The following is an 18377-nucleotide window of genomic DNA, read 5'->3' as shown; positions in this document are numbered from 1 at the left end:
TGTTTGTTCATGAGGAGAAATGTCCAGGGGGTGATTTGGCAGCTATTAGAGCCTTTGTCCCAAGATTGGTCACTGAGGACAACTGGCTTGTTTGTGAATGTCTGGACATCGACCAATGCTCACCGTGATCCAGGGTGCCCGTCCTCAGTCTTCTCCTCTGCTTCTGTGTGATGAGGCACAGAAGCAGGACATTATGATGAAGGGGGCACAAGAGCCAGAAAACAGACTTTCAGGAGCAGAATAAACACCACTTAAGTAGAGTCTTACCGGGTGCTGCAGACCTGCTTTTCATGGAGTTTCATAAATTACAGTTAGTAGACAAGCCTTGCCTTGGTGGTCAGTCATTTCACTGGCCATTTTTTTTTTTTAACACGTTAATGTTATTTCTATCTAAAAGCTTGGACAACTTCATTGTAAACTTTTACTTGCAGATAATAAAATGTTAACATACCTCAATATGTTTGTGTGGGTTGGAGGGTGATTTTTTTTGTAGGCTGTTATCCAGTTTAGGAAATATTTCACTTTTTTTAATCTTTAATGGAAAGTTCAACTTTCTGAAATTCTAGATAGTAGCTGAGCCTAAACCTGGGTCCAACCCTGAACTGGAGCCAGAAGCACTGCAGGGGGAGAAGTCAGAGCTGGAGTCAGCCCAGCCATCGCCATCTCCCCAAGTTCATGTGGCAGATCCCAGAATAGAACAGCTTGTATTGACATGTTACTGTTATTTCCAACCCTCTAACAAGGGTAACTGTGAACATCACTTCTGTTCACGTGTCATCACTATATAACATATAACACATGTTTGGAGGGGGAGGTGGGGAGTCCAGGTTGCCTCAGGGGAGATTACAAAAAACTTACAACATTAAAAACAAAGCCTGGGCCAGAGTGTATGCCAGAGGCAGAAGATGAGCTTAAACCAAGCCACCAAAACTATCTGAAGCATGAATCTGCTCATAATTCAGCATGTGAATCAGTTTTGGAGAGGTGATTCATGGCTGATTAGTTCCTTTTTGCTGTCACCATCTTTTTATTTTAACATAAAATGTTACATCTAGTTATTGTGTTATACAAATATGTAAGGAAGGAAAGTAGTCTAGTGCAGCTCTGGTGAGGACAGGTAACTTCCTCCACAGCACAGGACCAGAGAACCTCTTGAGTGCTGAAGGCTTTTGAGGTGCAGGCTGTCTGATCTTTGTGGGGTTGAGTTATGTAATGTTTCTCTGGTTTGTAGGGTACAGTACAGTTGAGTATCCAAATTGGCAAAATGTTGGCAAAATTCTGCTGTCTTTTTTTTAACAATGAGTTCAGGAGCAAGATCAATCAAGCAAGCAAACAGAAATGATTAATCATCTCCATGTTATGCTGACATATGTTGTTATGCAAATTTATGTAAATATATTTATCCTGTTAAAATGTAAATACAATATAATTATGTTCTAATAGATACTCATGGATTAAATAGCAATATACTGTATTTGACATTTGTCCTTTCCTTATAATAAATTATCTGTGTTGATGTAACCCACTTTTTCCCCTGTAAATTGATTAAAATAATTAGATTTTGACTAGAGGTATTTGCAGATTTCTCAAGTAGAGAGATTTGGCACATCACAGTAGAATCCCATCAGGATTCTTGTAATATTTGTGTTATCATAAATTTCACAATAACACATGAAGGCCAGTTGTGGTTTTCAATGTGGATCAATCTTTATGCCAAAAAGATCCAAACACATAAAAAATTGATTGCAACTTGCTATATTACATTTTATATTATACATTTATATTAATTTAAAGAAATAGCTGCAAGAAATGGCAATAAATTTCACTTTAATAAAATTGTTATAATTAATGCACCAGTCAGCCACAACATTAAACTCATAGAGGGGTGATATGACTATCAATTATCTGGTTTCATAACCAAAGTCCAATGAAGAAATTTCAGTGTTGCAATTATACACACACACACACGCGCATGCGCACACACACACACACACACACACACACACACCTCCACATGTGTTCATTCATAGTTTTGATTCCTTCAGTGAGAATCTACCAATGTAAATGGTCATAAAAATTAAGAAAACACATTGAATGAGAAGGTGTGTCCAAACTTTTGGCCTGTACTGTATTTTAAAAGTGCCTTTGTGGTTTTCTAAAAAGCATGAAGAACATGAAAAAGTAACTGTTAATCTTATTTTGTCCTATGAATTTTATATATATTAACTTTGGAGACTGAATTATAGTACATTTTTAAAAACTTTTTATAGCTTTCTTTAATAAATAAAAAAACAATAAACACTACAGTTCCCAGTAACACTCAGTGGAAATGGAATGGCATCATATTTGCTAAAAATTCACAGAATTTTAAATTGTACATTATTTAAAACAATGACTAATATTTTGGTGCTACATTTTTACGCACGCCTTTTATAGGTTTTCTTTGTAAAATGTTCCCTTCAAACCATTGTAGATTTTTCCCTTTGCCATTAATATATCAAACATTAACAAGGTTTGATCCATAAGACACAAAAATTGACATTTCTATAAAAGATACAGAGTAAATATTTAAGTAATGAAAGTGGAGTTATGCATATTATGAGAGCAAAAGCAAAGCTGGCACTTTAGTCTGAAAGTAGGATCAAAACCGGTCTGATGTCAGTTATATTAATCTAACTGCAACATGTCCAGGTCTGCACAAAATGCATACAAAAATTAGCTTACGACAAAGTTAATAACCTTAATAACCTCATTCAACACACGTCCACAGACAGCAGAGGTTTCGGAAAAAATTATCACTGCAGGACTGCGGGTCAGTTGGAGAAGAGAAAGTGCAAATATCTCAGAGGAAGTCTTAGTAGTTACAAGTGCAAATATTTTGGTCAAGTAGATTGAGGAAGTAGCCTGAGAAAGTAGGAGGAGCCCTAAGGCCTCATTTCCATTATTAAAGAGAGTCTTAGCTCTGTGGAGTGGAGTAAAGGGTGTGATGCTGCTTAGTCCGGTCAGTGGAGGAGGCAAAGATAAGAGGAGTCGTCTCACTTGTGCCAAACCAGCTTCAAAAGAAAGAAAATATATATTATTAGGTAACAACTAAATATAATCTCAACTACAGCTTTCTATTTTTTTTATAAATCCTATTTAACTGCAGCGGCTCAAGAATGGACACACACAAAACAGCTTTTCAGTGCTTGTTCTGAATTGCAATTATCTACTAACACACTATAACGTGGGGATGTAGAAGTATGTAAGTGTAAATTGTGAAATAAAGCAACACTGGGACTCAGACCTGCTATGGGTGAATGTGTTGTGGCTCCAGGGTACTGCAAAGTCATCTTCCATTGTCCGAGGGTCATCAAAGAAATAGGAACGAGTTCCATGATTGTTGTTCACTGTAGTGGGCGTCTAGAACAACACCGAGAATTTTCAGTTATAAACAGCTCAGTGAAACAGGGCAAACAGAGCAAAGAGCAGCGCCGTTCACAGAACCATACCTTCTCTTGTGAAGGCCGACGGACTCTGAAGATGAGGATGAGCAGGCTGGTAGGCAGCAGTTCCCATATGAAGAGAATGGCCCCAAATGCCAGGTAGCCCCTGTCTCCAAGCTCACTCTGAAGGTCGGCCTGTTAGGGGACAGGTTAGTTAGGATCAGGTACAGACGTTTAACGTTTCAGTATATAATATATATTGTCTAGTGACGACCAGCAATTTCCCTTCTAAACAAAGTGAAAGGGATTGAAGATGGTAACACAAAATGTGTCCTCTGCATTTAATCGTTTAGTGAGCAGTGGGCAGCCCAGATAGGTGCCCGAGGAGCAGTGTGTGGGGACGGTGCTTTGCTCAGTTGCACCTTGGTGGCCCGGGATTCAAACCCGCAACCTTAGAGTCTTAGATTTAGAGTCTGCTTCCTTACCCGCTAAGGTGCCACTGCCTAACGATGATACAATAATACATTCGCAGCACATTACAAATATTTAATACCTGTGTCGAGAAAGCTATAGCATTGCAGAGGGAATGCAAAACACTCAAGGGGACGGCAGTCCACTCATTTCCAATGCAAAACTCTGCTGGTAGCAGGACACTCTGATACAATTTATGTTCAGCATAAAATACGACCGCAGTTTTACCACGTACCTGGTCTGAGACATTGTACCAGTCATAGTTGAAGGACTCCACCTTATGGTTCTGGGACAACACAAGCACTGCTAGGTTGTAACAGGCCCTGCTGGAGAAGAGCAGAATCACACCAGCTCCCAGGAACGCAGTCTGGCACAATGTTGTTCCCTGGAAAAGGAGACGGACTCGGGTCACCAACTACTGAAATAAAGACTTGGGATTTACACTAACAGGTTTTTACTTTTTAAAAAGAAAGAATTGCTTGATGGTTTTTTTTATGTAATTGAGAAGTTTCATTTCAATGAAGGAAAGAGCCCTTGATTCACAGCTCTCATGTGGGTGATTTTGACTTTAATTTGCAACCACTTCTCTCAATGCATAAAGTCATACAAAAATGAGCCAAAACACACGCAACACAGCTGAAACTATAATACTACAAACTTATGTAAGAATTGGGCTCTTAAAAACCTACAAGCAATTTTTCCCAGTCCCAGATAATCCTACTATCCTACCAGATAATCGTGTCTCTATTTTACTCTGATTTCCACTCTCATAAACTTGTTCACGGCACCGTAAACCTGTGGTCCAACATCCACTGCCAATCTAAACATAGATTAGGAATTCTCAGTGGCATTAATTCCTACATTCCTTAATCAAAATACTTTATGTATCCAGGAGATCATTGCACGGTATTGTACATAGAAGACTGTTGCACATCATAGCAAATTATTCACATGGTCTTTCACACAATGCTGGTTTTAGCCCATAATAAAAAACAATACAGTGGAAGCAGCGGGTTATTGCACAGATTATTACGTGGGTGTGTGACAGTGTGTGAGTCTTCTGGAAGGATCTTCTGTGGTGTTCAGTGGAGTAGTCAGTCTGTGGCTAAAAGTACTTTCCAGTTTGTTCACCACATTGTAGAGTGAGTGATCATGATGGACTGAAGTCTGGACAATGTTCTCCTTTCAGCCCCAGTCTCTTCCTCTCTGCCGTGTGGTCTTGTGGTCTTCTGGCTCATTGGTGAGTTTTTAAACCGCCCGTAAAGCCGAATGCTTGATTTTCCAGTATGAAATGTGGGTTCAGAAAAAAATCCCATTCAATGTACAATGCTTCCTAAATATCTCCCTAGTTAAAGGCAGGAATAAAGACCATGCTTGATTTTCCAATATGAAATGTGGGTTCAGAAAAAAAATTCCCATACAATGTACAATGCTAAATTATTTTATATAATTATATTTCCTAAATATCTCCCTAGTTAAAGGCACGAAATAAGGCCCATGCTTGATTTTCCAGTATGAAATGTGGGTTCAGAAAAAAATCCCATACAATGTACAATTCTTCCTAAATATCTCCCTAGTTAAAGGCAGGAATAAAGTCCATGCTTGATTTTCCAATATGAAATGTGGGTTCAAAAAAAAAAGTAGTAAATATGAAGTGTTTGTGTGTAAAACAAGCTGGTTGAGCGGCTTGTTGACATATCATACCTTACTCTGCAGGTACGGGCCTGTGGATGGGGAGAGTTGTGTCAGAAGGAGCAATGAAACGGCCAGGCAAATGGCCTCTGCCATGAAGAGCAGATCATTGACCAGGACCCGAACCAGCACCAGCCTCCAGTTCTGATCCCCTGCCGAGTCGCGCTCCCCAAGACCTGCACACGCCACGTTCACACACAAGAAGACCACGCTCATGGCTGCGTATGCAACTCGTGCCAGACACCTGCGGGGAGGAGTGCGCTGTTAGACTCCAAGTCAAAGTCAACTCCCCACGTGTATTGTCCTTTTAACCATCACAGTACACAGAGAAACTGACCACCAAGCTGCTTGTGTGGACAGAACAACATGCAGAGTTCAAATTTAACCATAGCGGCCAAAAATAAGAAACAGCTCTAGAAACGAAAACTAGATTTCGATATTAGGTCATACTGGCTCAAATCAACAAATTTTCATCTCAGATGGAAACATTTTGTGGCATTTTGTGAACAAAAAATTATTATAATTTTTTTTTTACTTAATTTATCCAGCAGAGAAACCAATGACAGTGATCACTCTATATTGTTAGATACTGTGGTGTTCTAGCTACTAAATTTATGTCAGAGAAAAGCACATGTGAGTTGCTCTGGATATGTTGAATCAGTCACTGTACAGTGAATTCACAGTAAACACATCGAGGGAGGACATTCAAACACAGCCGATTGAGCGTTGGCACTTTAATTTACGGACGAACTTCTGCTCATTTCCCACAACAAATCCTTGAAGGTCCCACCCTTTTTTTGCTTTTATATCGGCCTTAGTGTCCCCTAATACTGTATCTGAAGCTTCTTTCCAAAATTCAGCCTTGGTGCAGAAAAAAAAAAAATAATCCCACAATGAGATTTCCCCAGGATGCACCATTTCTGTGTCTGTAGCTTTAAATGCAAATGAGGAGGAGAGAGGCAGGACGAGGAGGAGAGCGGCCTATAGAAGTTGAGGGGGCAAATCGCTGAAATTATGTTATCAACACCATTCACGATGTTTGTGGTATAATAACTTAATTAACCCATTGCTTCATCAGAGTCTCGTGTGACAAAAAAAGAAAAGTACATTTGTGCTCATTTTTACATCCATTCACCAAGCAACTTCAATGCTTCGCATGTTTGGAAGCCATGATGGTTGGTGGAGTTCCTTTTTTAGGGGAGGGGTGGGAAATTCTCTGGGCTGAAAAAGAATGAGAAACAGGAGGGAAACTCCAGATCCGACCGTCTGAGCTGAGCTGCCGACCAAAGCGCTCTTTCTACATATTTACATTTACATTTAGAGCATTTACCAGACACCCTTATCCAGAGCGACTTACAATCAGTAGTTACGGGGACAGTCCCCCCTCAAGCAACTTAGGGTTAAGTGTCTTGCTCAGGGACACAATGGTAGTAAGTGGGATTTGAACCTGGGTCTTCTGGTTCACAGGCGAGTGTCTTACCCACTAAGCCACTACCACCCCTTATACCACCCCCATATCGGCATTTCTGGCCACTGCAGGACCACAGACAGGATAAAGGAACTCTTATTAAATGTTAAATAACCTCACAGTGACATTTTTATGATAGGGGACCTCTAAACAAACGTTGAATAAAAAAAATTAAAAATCGATACTCACAGTCTCCTGCTAGGTTCAGAGTTGTACTTCAGCCTTACTTTAAGCAGCACCTACACACAAAGCCGGACAAATTTCAACCACAGGCCCCTGGCCGCGACTTGCATCTCCTGCCGACAGTTGCCCCGAAGACCCCCTTACCTGCGTGAAGTACAAGTTGAAGAGGCTGAGCGTGAAGAACTGCAAGCAGACCGGGCAGCAGTAGAGGAGCCAGTACAGCGGCGCGGCCAGGTGGTTGGCCACCACGGGGTCCGAGAAGTAAAAGGAGAAGAGGGTGGTGCGCAGGCCGGACCACAGCAGGCACAGGAAGAGGAAGACGCTCTGGTAGCTCCAGCGCTTGTGTCCGTAAATGAGCAGGAGCCAGAGTTGCGCGAGGACCGTTAGGAAGAGGACGCCGTACAGGGAGGTGTAGAGGATGGTGAAGCCCAGCTGTACAGATGGGGCCACCGCTGGTCGAATTGGAGCCGGGGTGGGCAGGGAGGAGTTTGGGGGAAAATGGGATGAAACTCCAGCATCCATTCCTTCTCACATTGATGTAGCGACGGCAAGGAAATCGCTACAGGAAGCGAAGGAAGAAAAAAAAAAGTCCCCCGACGGCCTTAGATGAAGGATCGGAGTGTCCGACAGAATGTCCAGTCCAATATTTCACAACAGAACTGGTTTACAATGCAAGTCACGAGGTAGTTATCTGATCATCGATGAATTCCATCGTCACGAACAAAACAAGAGAAACTAAAAGAAGGAAGTCCGTTTTTAGATGTGTACAGGACATTGTTGCTCCCATAAAGCGTTTCTATAAAAAAATACATATAATAAAATTGTTCAGTGACAAACTTTTAAAACGGTCGATTTTAAATGGCATTTTTTCTGATAGTACCGAACCAATGTCCAAAACAATGCAGGGTCTATATCTACAAAGTGTACATTAAATAAGTTAAAACGTTAAAAATGACATTTTTAACTCGTCCTTCGTACTGCACACTTTCGACGGCGCGTCTGAACAAGTTCAACTATTTGGACACTTTTCGGAAAAAAAAATAAACTTTATTGTCCAAAAAGACGAGCGTCTAACCAAGCGACCAGTTCTGAATTCCCCTATTTACCGATCGCCGACGGACAGACGTCAACATGTACAGTAAACCTGAGGGCTGCTAATACATACAAATGACGAACGATGACAGAAACGCCACTTACTTCGGTGACATTAAGCTTTGTGTTGCGTCAAGGCGAAGTTCTTCTTCTCTCGCGAATATCCTGTCAGACGACAGTAGTCGAGCTCATTACTGCCACTGCAGGATGCTGGCGGCACTGCAGCAATCATTGGCGCTTCCGTCCCTTTGGTCAGTGTTGCCAGATTATGTTGCTAGTACAAGCAGAGTATTTTATTTGCTTTCGCCATAGATCGTTTGGGCGATTTACAGAGTGACTGGATGAAAAAATCCCACCAACAAATGAGATAAATAATTCCATCACACGAATGAAAAGAGATTGTAGAAACCAAAGTGGTCGGATTCATCATGACATGCGCTAGTTTGCATACGTTCATCGGTGTATTCGTGGAGAGACGCGAAAATCATGTAATCGAATGGCTTTGTGTTGGCTGGCAGCTGCTCTTTTTTTCTTTTGTAGTATATGCTTTTGGCTGTAATACTTTAATGTGTGTTACAGATGCCAAGGCAGCCCTGTCAATTTTTTTCAAGAAAATGAAAGTAATACGGGGAATCTTTAACTGTATCTGGCAACATCGCCATCGTATCCACTCATTACAAGCCGACGAGTTGCTTTTCGTGTTGCAATGTCAAGTTCCTGACACAAACTTGATCATTCGGCTCGTTGTATTAGTAGATAAATCAAGTACATGCTTTGAGCGTGTGATAAATAATACGAGGCGCCGACCAGGCGGATTGGGGACGCGGTGCGAGGAGAGGTGCGCCACTTCTAACGGCGCTCCACAGCCACGTCGCCTGCGGAGGGAGCTGCGGCCAGCGGACCGGACCGGACCGAACCGACCCGACCCGACCCTCGCCTCCCATTCATTCGTCATCACTCTCTCCGGCGGACGATGGTAAGCTACATTTGCGCGAGTTCAGAAGTGCTCTGGCGCCAAAACTTGCGCGACTCGGTGAGTTCGCTTTAGCGCGAGGGGCTGCTTCCTGTCCGGACAACCGAGGAAATGTTCTTTTAAAACGACGCCGATCTATTATTTCCCACCATCGGCCCGTCCCGCGGTGTGAAGTGCGTTGCCGCAGCGATGCCAGTGCCAACGTGTGCGCTTCATTCTGGTGCAGTGCAAGCAGCAACTCGTGCCAAACTCATTACCATTCATCCAGGAATCCTGGACGGACGCTGTACATTTTAAGAAGCTGCAGCATTACTCTGCGGCTGCTGTAATAATACCGACAGCCTCTTTTTTTCAGCGTTGGGAGTCGCCGCGTTTGCGGTGAAATGACCGGATACTGAAGTTCGGGCTGACTGTGGCTCTGCTTCACTTCGATCTCCATTACCGAATTATTCCCCCGAATACATTTTTTCCAGCGGTTCCTGGACTCCCACAACTATTTCCAGTTAACACGGGTGCTGGAAACACACATGCACGATTGTTTTAGGAGGCTGACCAATCGGTACATGGCGAGAAGTCAGCGCTTAATGGAAACTGGCCAATCAGGAAGCAGAAAGGACTCCCTGAAAAGATCCTTCATGACTGGTGTGGAATTATCTGTGAAATATTAACTGCAGATTCACTTTGTTTATGATGCTCCGGGATGGTCAATTTGAGAAGATAGATGGGAGAAATTAAAGTAAAATTCAAATATTATTTTTGGCTTTATTTGCAAATAGAATAAGTGGAATAACCCATTGTTTGTTTCTGTCTCTATTATTATCACGAACATTGAGGAAATAATTTAACTTATTTAAAAATAGTCATTTCTTATACGATTCTCAATAATGGAAAAAAGAAAAAGTTTTGAAATCCACCATGACATGGGCTGTTTTTTTGGAAATAGGGACCCCAAGTACCTCCAACCAGACTTGCAGACCCCACATCACAATGGTAGTCATTTGCTCAGGAATGTCGAGTTCCACGCTGCTGCGATTACTGTGTTTGTATTCTGCTGAATTTTGGAATCCAGTTAGTTATTAACAGGTTTACCCCCCTTTTTTAACTATTTAACGGATGAGCGACAGTGACTGTTTTGTCATCTTTTCAACAGGATCCAGAAGAGACACCACACGAGCCCCTTGAAGATCAAGAGGACAAGAAAAATGAAGAGGAAGAGGAGACACGGAAAGCGGCGAAGCAGCAAACGTCTCGAATCCCGACGTTTCAAAGCTCCGTAGGCCGCAAGAGACTCGGCCACAGCGACTTGCCAGCTTCATCTCAACTGAAGTTGGAGGCACCAAACCCACTCCAGCCTAAAGAGAAAGGGGACGCCTCCAGAACCAAAGCACCCGGCTGCAGGGAAACAGCTCTCCCTCTTCCCACAGTGCGTCTGCCTACCAGCATCAGCAACACCGCCGATGCCAGAGACCGGCCCGTGGCTCCCGGGGCGATTAAAGGAAGGAGTCCCTCCCCCGATCACAGAAGGTTTGTGGGTAAGACTTCGGAGATGCACCTGCAGGATGATCCTATACAGTCTTCCTCAGATGGTGGTCCACATCTTGCTCCAGCTGGACATGCTGAGGAAAGAATGGAGACTTCCTCGAGCGAAGAGGACCGCTTTCCCCAGAACATGGATGCTTGTGTGCTGGAGGAAGACTTGGAGGACACGTTGCATTTGAGTTCAAGTGAGACACCAAGCGACGACCACAGTTATGAGGAAGTTGTAAAATTGGAAGAGAAGACAGACATTACCAAAGATGGAGAAAAGAGATTTTTCTCCCAAGTAGAGAACAGCGAAACACTATCAGATCAGGCTGATTCCGGCCAAGAAGCAGCCAGGGGCTCGGCCGAATGCGAGGAGGATCTGTTGACAGACCTCAAAGACGTCTGTGGGAAATTCTCTCAGGCCGTTGAGAAGACAGACGGTTCGTCCCGCCCTGTGCCAGAACGGCAACATTCCTGTTCTGCCACTAAGGTTCATTGCTCCTGTTATTCTGTCTGCTGTTTCTTTTTTCATTCATGCTCTTCTTGTGATTTAGTACTTTTATGTACTTCTATGTCTCCCATGCATCTGATGGCTTTTCTGTGCTGTAGACGCCAGGGAGGACCTGCACCGTCTTCCTTTTGCCCACCTTCCTGTTACTTTTGGGCGGTTTTGGCCAGCACATTTGGCAATATGGGATTCCTGCTTCCATTTCACATGTAATGGTTCAACTGGAATTGCACTGGTTGGAAGGGTTCTGGATGCCTCAGGAGACCTGCTCTGCAGACTGCCGGTGAGAGCGAGGGAGGGTTGCGTGTGATGTGTGTTCCCACCTTGTGGTTTGTGTGACCATTCTGTGATTTGGAAATTTTCGCAGTCGGCACAACTGTTTACTACAAATTACTCTTAAGTAGTAGTGAAAGTGAACATGATTATTATTGTCATTGTGATGCACAGCACACAGTGCAGACAACAAAATGCATTTGCATTTTCTCTGCATTTAACCCATCGCCTTTTTTTGTGAGCAGTGGGCAGCCATAAAATGCACACCGGGGACCTCAGTGGCACCTTGGCGGTTCAAGATTTGAACCCGCAACCTTCTCACTGGGCCACCACTGCCACAAAATAGTTACATTACTCAATTCCGTTACATCACTGCAACCATTATGAAACGTTACTGTTAAGAAAAAATGCTCTGCTGTTGTGCTGATGTGTCAGATGCTTTAATAAATGCGACATTGTGTTTTTCACAGCTGACAACATTAATGAACTGCAATGTGAGACTAATATGAATGACAGTTTTCGAAAGTCCTCTCTCCTCATCCTCTGTCTAGATAGCATTAGTATAGCGTGGTAACGCTGCAGTACTCGGACTAGTTACTGCATTATTACCACTGTTATGGAGGTTGTATTTTCTTGCTCCTCACTGGGTAAAGTAATTACATCACTAACACGTCCTACTGATCCCGTGACAGGCTCACCTGGCTGGAGAGCCTCCCTGAAGGAATGGAGTTCCCCGCAGGCTCCCCGCACCTGCCGGCCGTTTCTCAGGCGTGGCTCAGCCTGCTGAGCGGGGCCAACAGATCAGTGGAAATCGCAGCGTTCTACTTCACGCTCACAGATTCGGAGCTGGGCCTGCAGGAGCGCAGTGCAGATCAGGTAGCATGTGCTGGTGTATCTCTGTCGTTCAATACCAAATTGGTGGCCGCATTTGGCCGATTTAAGGAACACAGTCTTGCCATAAAAAACGAAGAAGTTTTTTTAAGGTCTTTCGATCTTTTGAAAAACTTTCAATGTGGATGTACTGCAGGGGAAGCAGGTGTTGGAGAAACTGAAGCATTTGGGGTCCCAAGGGGTGAAGCTCCATATCGCTGTAAACAGCCCACAGACATATGACAGCGACACGGAGAAGCTGCAGAAAACAGGTTTTAATCGACTTTGTCCATGTGCACTGCCACGTCTGAAATCTGACATCACCCCGCGGTTACACCTGGTTTACACCCGCTTCCCAGGCGCGGAGGTACGCACTGTTGACATGCAGTCGGCAACGGGGGGCGTTCTCCACACCAAGTTGTGGGTTGTGGACAGGAAGCACCTGTACATCGGCAGCGCTAATATGGACTGGCGTTCCCTCACACAGGTAAATAATCCTTGCCTTGCCTAGCCTAGTCAATTTATTACGTTTACATTTACGTTTTTGGCATTTAGCAGACGCCCTTATCCAGAGCCACTTACAATCTGTAGTTACAGGGACTTTCCCCCTGGAGACACTCAAAGTTAAGTGTTCTTGCTCAGGGACACAATGGCAGTAAGTGTTGTTTGAACCTGTGTTACCCACTAGGCTACTACCATCTGTGTGTTAGTGACCCTCAGCTGTTTGTCTTGTATGTATTTACCTTCATTAACAATAAACATTTTATTATATGAAATTATAGCTCAACAATAAGAAATCATTCTTTAGTTTATACAAGTACAGTCAATCTACTGTTTCATTACAATATTTGTAACTTGAGGACTGGTCCCATCCTTATAGAAACCCCCCATTCTGTCCTCATCTACCTGTACTCCTTTCGTACTGTACAGTGGTTAATATCAACCAATACCAGCACATTTGATTTGGTCATTAACTCTTAACCTCTATTTTTCCATGTTTGTGTTTCAGGTGAAGGAGCTGGGCGTGTCTCTAGAAAACTGCAGCTGTTTGGCACAGGATGCGTCTCGAATATTTGGGATCTACTGGGACATAGGTGCTCGGAAAAACGGTTCTCTGCCCCATTTCTGGCCTGGCCGGCTCTCGGCAGTGTCCAGCTCTAAGCATCCTCTTGTCGTTAAACTCAACGGTGTCCCTGCACGTGTGTATTTGTCTGTGAGTTACCTTGTCTTGGCTTTATTTTTGTCTTCATGGCTTCACGTGTCATGTGGGCTGTGTGTCACATACATGATGTACGGGACCTTGTGGTTGTGTTTGGATTTGACCTTCATCCATTTGTTCCAAGCCATGACCTAACTCATTCATGAAATGTCCCTCCCCCTAACTCAACCACTGTTTTTGCATGCGTCTGAGTTGGTTTTGTTTCATATAATCAGTCACTTTATCGTTACTTCCATCTACAGCGCTACACTGTTCCATATCCCTTTTGTTTATATTGACTCACATAATTTATTTATCAATTTGTTTAATCGTTTTCACGGTAATTTGATTAGTTCTATCCAGTAAATTGCGGGGATACTGAACAGGCTCTGTGAGCCGCTGATGACTGCCTTATCCTGTTCCGTTGCAGAGTGCTCCTCCCTCACTGTCTGCTCGTGGCCGCTCGGATGATCTCACCACCATCCTGTCTGTGATTGCTGATGCCAGGCTATATGTGCACGTTTCAGTCATGGATTTCCTGCCCTTCTCACAGTTCACCACACCAGAGAGGTCAACGGCCCTGACAGGGCCTCAGCACAACATACAGCCGTCCGCTAGTTCTGTTAGAACAGTGGTTCCCAACCTGGGGTCTGCGCCAGATGATGTTTGTAAACACTAAATGATATTTGTAAATATTAAATGTATAAATAACAACACCCGTAAAAGGATCATAATCCTGTATGCGATATAGACCAGAGATGCAAGTCTTGACCCAGTTCGGGTCGGGTCGGGTCGGTCAGCAAACACAAACTTCCAGTCTACAGTACCTATCCTTTCCGTATGATTCGCTGTTTGTAAATTTGTTTTGGTGGTTGGTATTTTAATCATTGCAAGAAACATGCGAAAATGGATGCTGATGAGGCGAAACGGAGGCAAGCAGCTGGCAATATTTTAAACCTTTCCCTCTTAGTCTAGCGCTCGTAGCGAAAGGAAAGCCGGGCTTTCACTGTGAGAGGTCACCGTAAAAACACTGAATGCACCTCACAGCATAACTGGACTGTTGGGTCTAACCTTTTTAAGGCAGATTAATGCTGTAAAACCAGGAAACTAAGAACATAAACCTGCAGCTGCTGCTTGTTTTATTTTTTTGGGTTGGGGGGTCCTGACTGGTCTTGGATTCAGGTGAGGGGGCTTCAACGAAAAAAGGTTGGGAACCACTGTGTTAAAAGACCTGTGCACTGTGCTAAAACAGTCGGCTCTTGAAAGATCAGCAAGTATGTGCACATTTAGCAGTTAATGTTTGCTGCTTTATGATTTATATGAATTCTTCGATTCTGAATGTATTCCTTTGTCTTAAATCCAGGTATTGGCCTCCGATTGATGTAGCCTTACGAGAGGCTGCTTGTGCTCAGGGAGTGGAGGTGAGGTTGCTGGTCAGCTGCTGGAATGACTCTCCAGGCTCCATGTTTGTTTTCCTGCAGTCTCTGCAAGTTCTCAGTCAACCGCCCCTGCAGTGCAAAATCAGCATTGTGGGTACCATTTCTGCATTGTCAGTGTACGTAGGCTTTTCATTGATTGCATTACTACTGTTGAGTTTGTTCATTTCTCTTGCAGAAAGTGTTTGAAGTTCCATCCACTGGGGCTCAGAAGCAAATTCCTTTTGCACGAGTCAATCATGCAAAATACATGGTGACGGACAGAGTTGTCTACATAGGTACAGTGCCTATAGCTCCTACACTATATTCATTAGCCTAAAATATTAAAATAAAATATTACTATATTATATGATTATTATATCACTACTGCTATGTTAATACAGGCCAAATCATACAACATCCATTGCTTCAATGGAATTAAATCAAATTTGTAATTGCTATATTTACTATGATTATAGTGAACTCTGTGCTTTTCACAACAGGCACTTCCAACTGGTCAGAAAATTATTTCACCAAGACAGCAGGTGTCAGCTTGGTGGTGAACCAGACTGGCTTTGAGGTCGTCAAGGGACAGAAGACCGCGCAGAGTCAGTTACAGGAGATTTTCCAGCGGGACTGGGACTCTCAGTTTGCACACAGCCTCTCTGCTGACCATGCAGGGCGCTGCAGAAAACACAGGCAAACTTTTTAAATGTATGATGCATGTACACACAAGTGTGTAATGAATGATTTGACTATTTGCACTACTTGTGGCTCTATGGAAATGTGCCGGAATGTAATGTAATGTTCATGCACCATCAGAAGATTTTTGGGTACAGTATTTGCTGGCTTACTGTATATATTTTATCCCTGTTTTTGGTGATGCATGTTATTTTTTTTACATTTTAAATTAGTTTTATTAATGTTTGCTGTGTTGTAAATTGCCACCTCCTTTATTTTCAATGACAGGAAGTTTCTAAAATATCTTTGTCTTTCTTCCAGAGTTGTCATACTGTATTTGAATGTGTTCCTAAAATAAACAGTGTGGCTGTTTCAATTACTGGAATTTGTATGCAAACAGCGCAGCGCATCGCTTTTTACACATTTTGTGAATACAATCATTTTTCCCCTCAGAATTTAACACACAATAACCCATAATGACAACATGAAATAGGTTTACTTGAGGCTATAGCAAAATTATATAAAAAAAAAATAAAAATACACGTACATAAGTGAAGTGGTTCACAACCTTTGCTCGGTACTTTGTCAATGCACCTTTGGCAGCAATTACAACCTCAAGTCTTTTTTCAATATCCTTTCCTTGACCGGTTTGGCCCATTCCTCCTTGCAGCACCTCTCAGGCTCCATTCGGTTGGATGGGAACTGGCGGTGCACAGACATTTTAAAAAGAGTCGTCCTGAACCCACTCCTTTGATATCTTGGCTGTGTGTTTAGGGTCGCTGTCGTGCTGAAGGATGAACCGTCGCCCCAGTCTGAGTTCAAGAGACGCTCTGGAGCAGGTTTTCGTCCAGGATGTCTCTGTACATGGCTGCAGTCACCTTTCCCTTGATCCTGACTAGTAGGCGGGCGTATTGGCAAGAAGCACACGATACGATACGATTATATCACGATATATTGTTAAACAGTACATTTTGGGATATTCTACAGTTTACTGTGGAATAACGTTTAACGTTAACATTTTTTTTTTTTTTTTACATTGTTTTAACACACTTAACTACTGGACAACAAAAAGGTTAAGATAAAATGAAAATAAGATATTAAAGTGCCCAGTCAGTTATCTAAGGCTGGTGTGGTGCTTGTAGAGGACTGTTATGAAACGTATGAAAAACAATATGCATATGCACACATGCTCATTATAATCAGCGAACATTGTGCAAATTAAAGAAATTAAAACAGTCAGTATGATTTGCCCACTATACCCCAGGGGGTAAACCACCAAATAAAAATGGATACAAAATGAGTGATCAGTTTGTGTTGAGGCAAGTTCAGGGACTTCTGTTTTCACGCCGTTGATGGCTGGCTGGAGTGCTGCTTTTTCTCCTAACACTCCCAGGATGTACCTCCTTGTCCATCCTAGGCACTGCAATCTCTGTAAAGTCTTTCTGACTTTTGGTCAAGTAGCGCGGTTCCATCTACCTGAACCCGGTGTTTTCAACCAAATCCTGACAAATAAAACACACCAGCAATTCCGTTGCTGTACTCTATCTGGATGGTTCCTGCTGAAATGAACTCGTAAATTGGATTTATATCTGTGAAAGTTCTCACTCATCCAGGTCAAAAAAAGGTTATTTTGACCTTTGGCGACTGGAATCGTTTCGCCTTCCATTCCATTCCAGAGGGCTTTCTCAAGCCAGACTGACTGGTAGGAGTCGCAGGTTTCTGACCCCTGTGGAATCCTGAAGGTGGTAACTGGTGGTCACCTGTGGGTTGTCCTTCTCCCTGGCTTTCGTGCATGTTAATGAGACCACCGGAGCCGTAATTTGGTTGTGTCGCCGGAATATTTCACGGAAGAGTGACAGCTTGCAAATTGCGTTTCCTCCACACTTCCCGTTTCACTTTTACATGTTGAAGGGGACGCTACTGTGACAACCGCTCAGTCTGACATGTTTCTGAAAGTACAACAAACTTTGCTGGACAGCACAACCCAGAGGACTAAATTTGAATACAAAAATGGGGACATTTGAGTTGCCTGTATCGATACAATATCACCATGTAAAATAGTGATATATAGCTGTATCGATATCTTCTAACACCCATACTGACTAGTCTCCCACTTCCTGCAGCTGACAATCATCCCCACCAATGCTGCCACCATCAGGTTTCACTGTAGGGACGGTAGTGGCCTGGCGATGAGCGGTGGCGGGTTTCCTCCAAATGTGACGCCTGGCCTTCACACCAAAGAGTTCAATCTTTGTCTTATTAGACCAGAGTGTTTTGTTTCTCATGGTCTGAGAGTCCTTCAGGTACTTTTTGGCGAACTCCAGGCGGGCTGCCATGTAGGTTTTACTAAGGAGTGGCTTCCGTCTGGACACTCTACCATACAGGCCTGATTGGTGGATTGCTGCAGAGATGGTTGTCTGACTAGAAGGTTCTCCTCTGTCCGCAGAGGACCTCTGGAGCTCTGACAGAGTGACCATCGGGTTCTTGGTCACCTCCCTGACGATGGCCCTTCTCCCCCGATCGCTCAGTTTAGGTGGCCGGCCAGCTCTAGGAAGAGTCCTGGTGGTTTTGAACTTCTTCCACTTGCGGATGATGGAGGCCACT

At 43.3% G+C, this 18377-nt stretch overlaps 2 protein-coding genes across 3 annotated transcripts; one reads left to right on the top strand and one right to left on the bottom strand.

Moving 5' to 3' along the window:
• Positions 1-1859: 1859 nt before the first annotated feature.
• gpr137 (G protein-coupled receptor 137) lies at positions 1860-8518 on the bottom strand. 2 transcript variants are annotated; one of them, XM_028960252.1, is made up of 8 exons: positions 8437-8518; positions 7384-8035; positions 7246-7295; positions 5601-5832; positions 4132-4281; positions 3492-3620; positions 3287-3402; positions 1860-3053 (listed from the first exon to the last, which is right to left on the bottom strand). In XM_028960252.1, exons 2-8 carry the CDS (start codon positions 7759-7761, stop codon positions 2957-2959), a joined length of 1152 nt encoding a protein of 383 aa, XP_028816085.1. In that variant the 5' UTR covers positions 7762-8035; positions 8437-8518; the 3' UTR covers positions 1860-2956. The 2 variants fall into 2 exon arrangements, with proteins under 2 accessions (XP_028816085.1, XP_028816086.1); XM_028960253.1 differs by having other exon boundaries at positions 7384-7798; positions 8437-8488.
• A 468-nt stretch (positions 8519-8986) lies between these two features.
• pld7 (phospholipase D family, member 7) lies at positions 8987-16149 on the top strand. The gene is made up of 11 exons (XM_028960032.1): positions 8987-9307; positions 10455-11318; positions 11438-11619; positions 12302-12485; positions 12637-12751; positions 12839-12966; positions 13489-13692; positions 14108-14247; positions 15041-15206; positions 15292-15391; positions 15596-16149. Exons 1-11 carry the CDS (start codon positions 9305-9307, stop codon positions 15802-15804), a joined length of 2295 nt encoding a protein of 764 aa, XP_028815865.1. The 5' UTR covers positions 8987-9304; the 3' UTR covers positions 15805-16149.
• The last annotated feature ends 2228 nt before the right edge of the window (positions 16150-18377 follow it).

This window comes from Denticeps clupeoides, chromosome 18 (genome assembly GCF_900700375.1).
Source record: "Denticeps clupeoides chromosome 18, fDenClu1.1, whole genome shotgun sequence".
NCBI lineage: Eukaryota > Metazoa > Chordata > Actinopteri > Clupeiformes > Denticipitidae > Denticeps > Denticeps clupeoides.
This window is presented reverse-complemented; position numbering and strand designations above follow the sequence as displayed.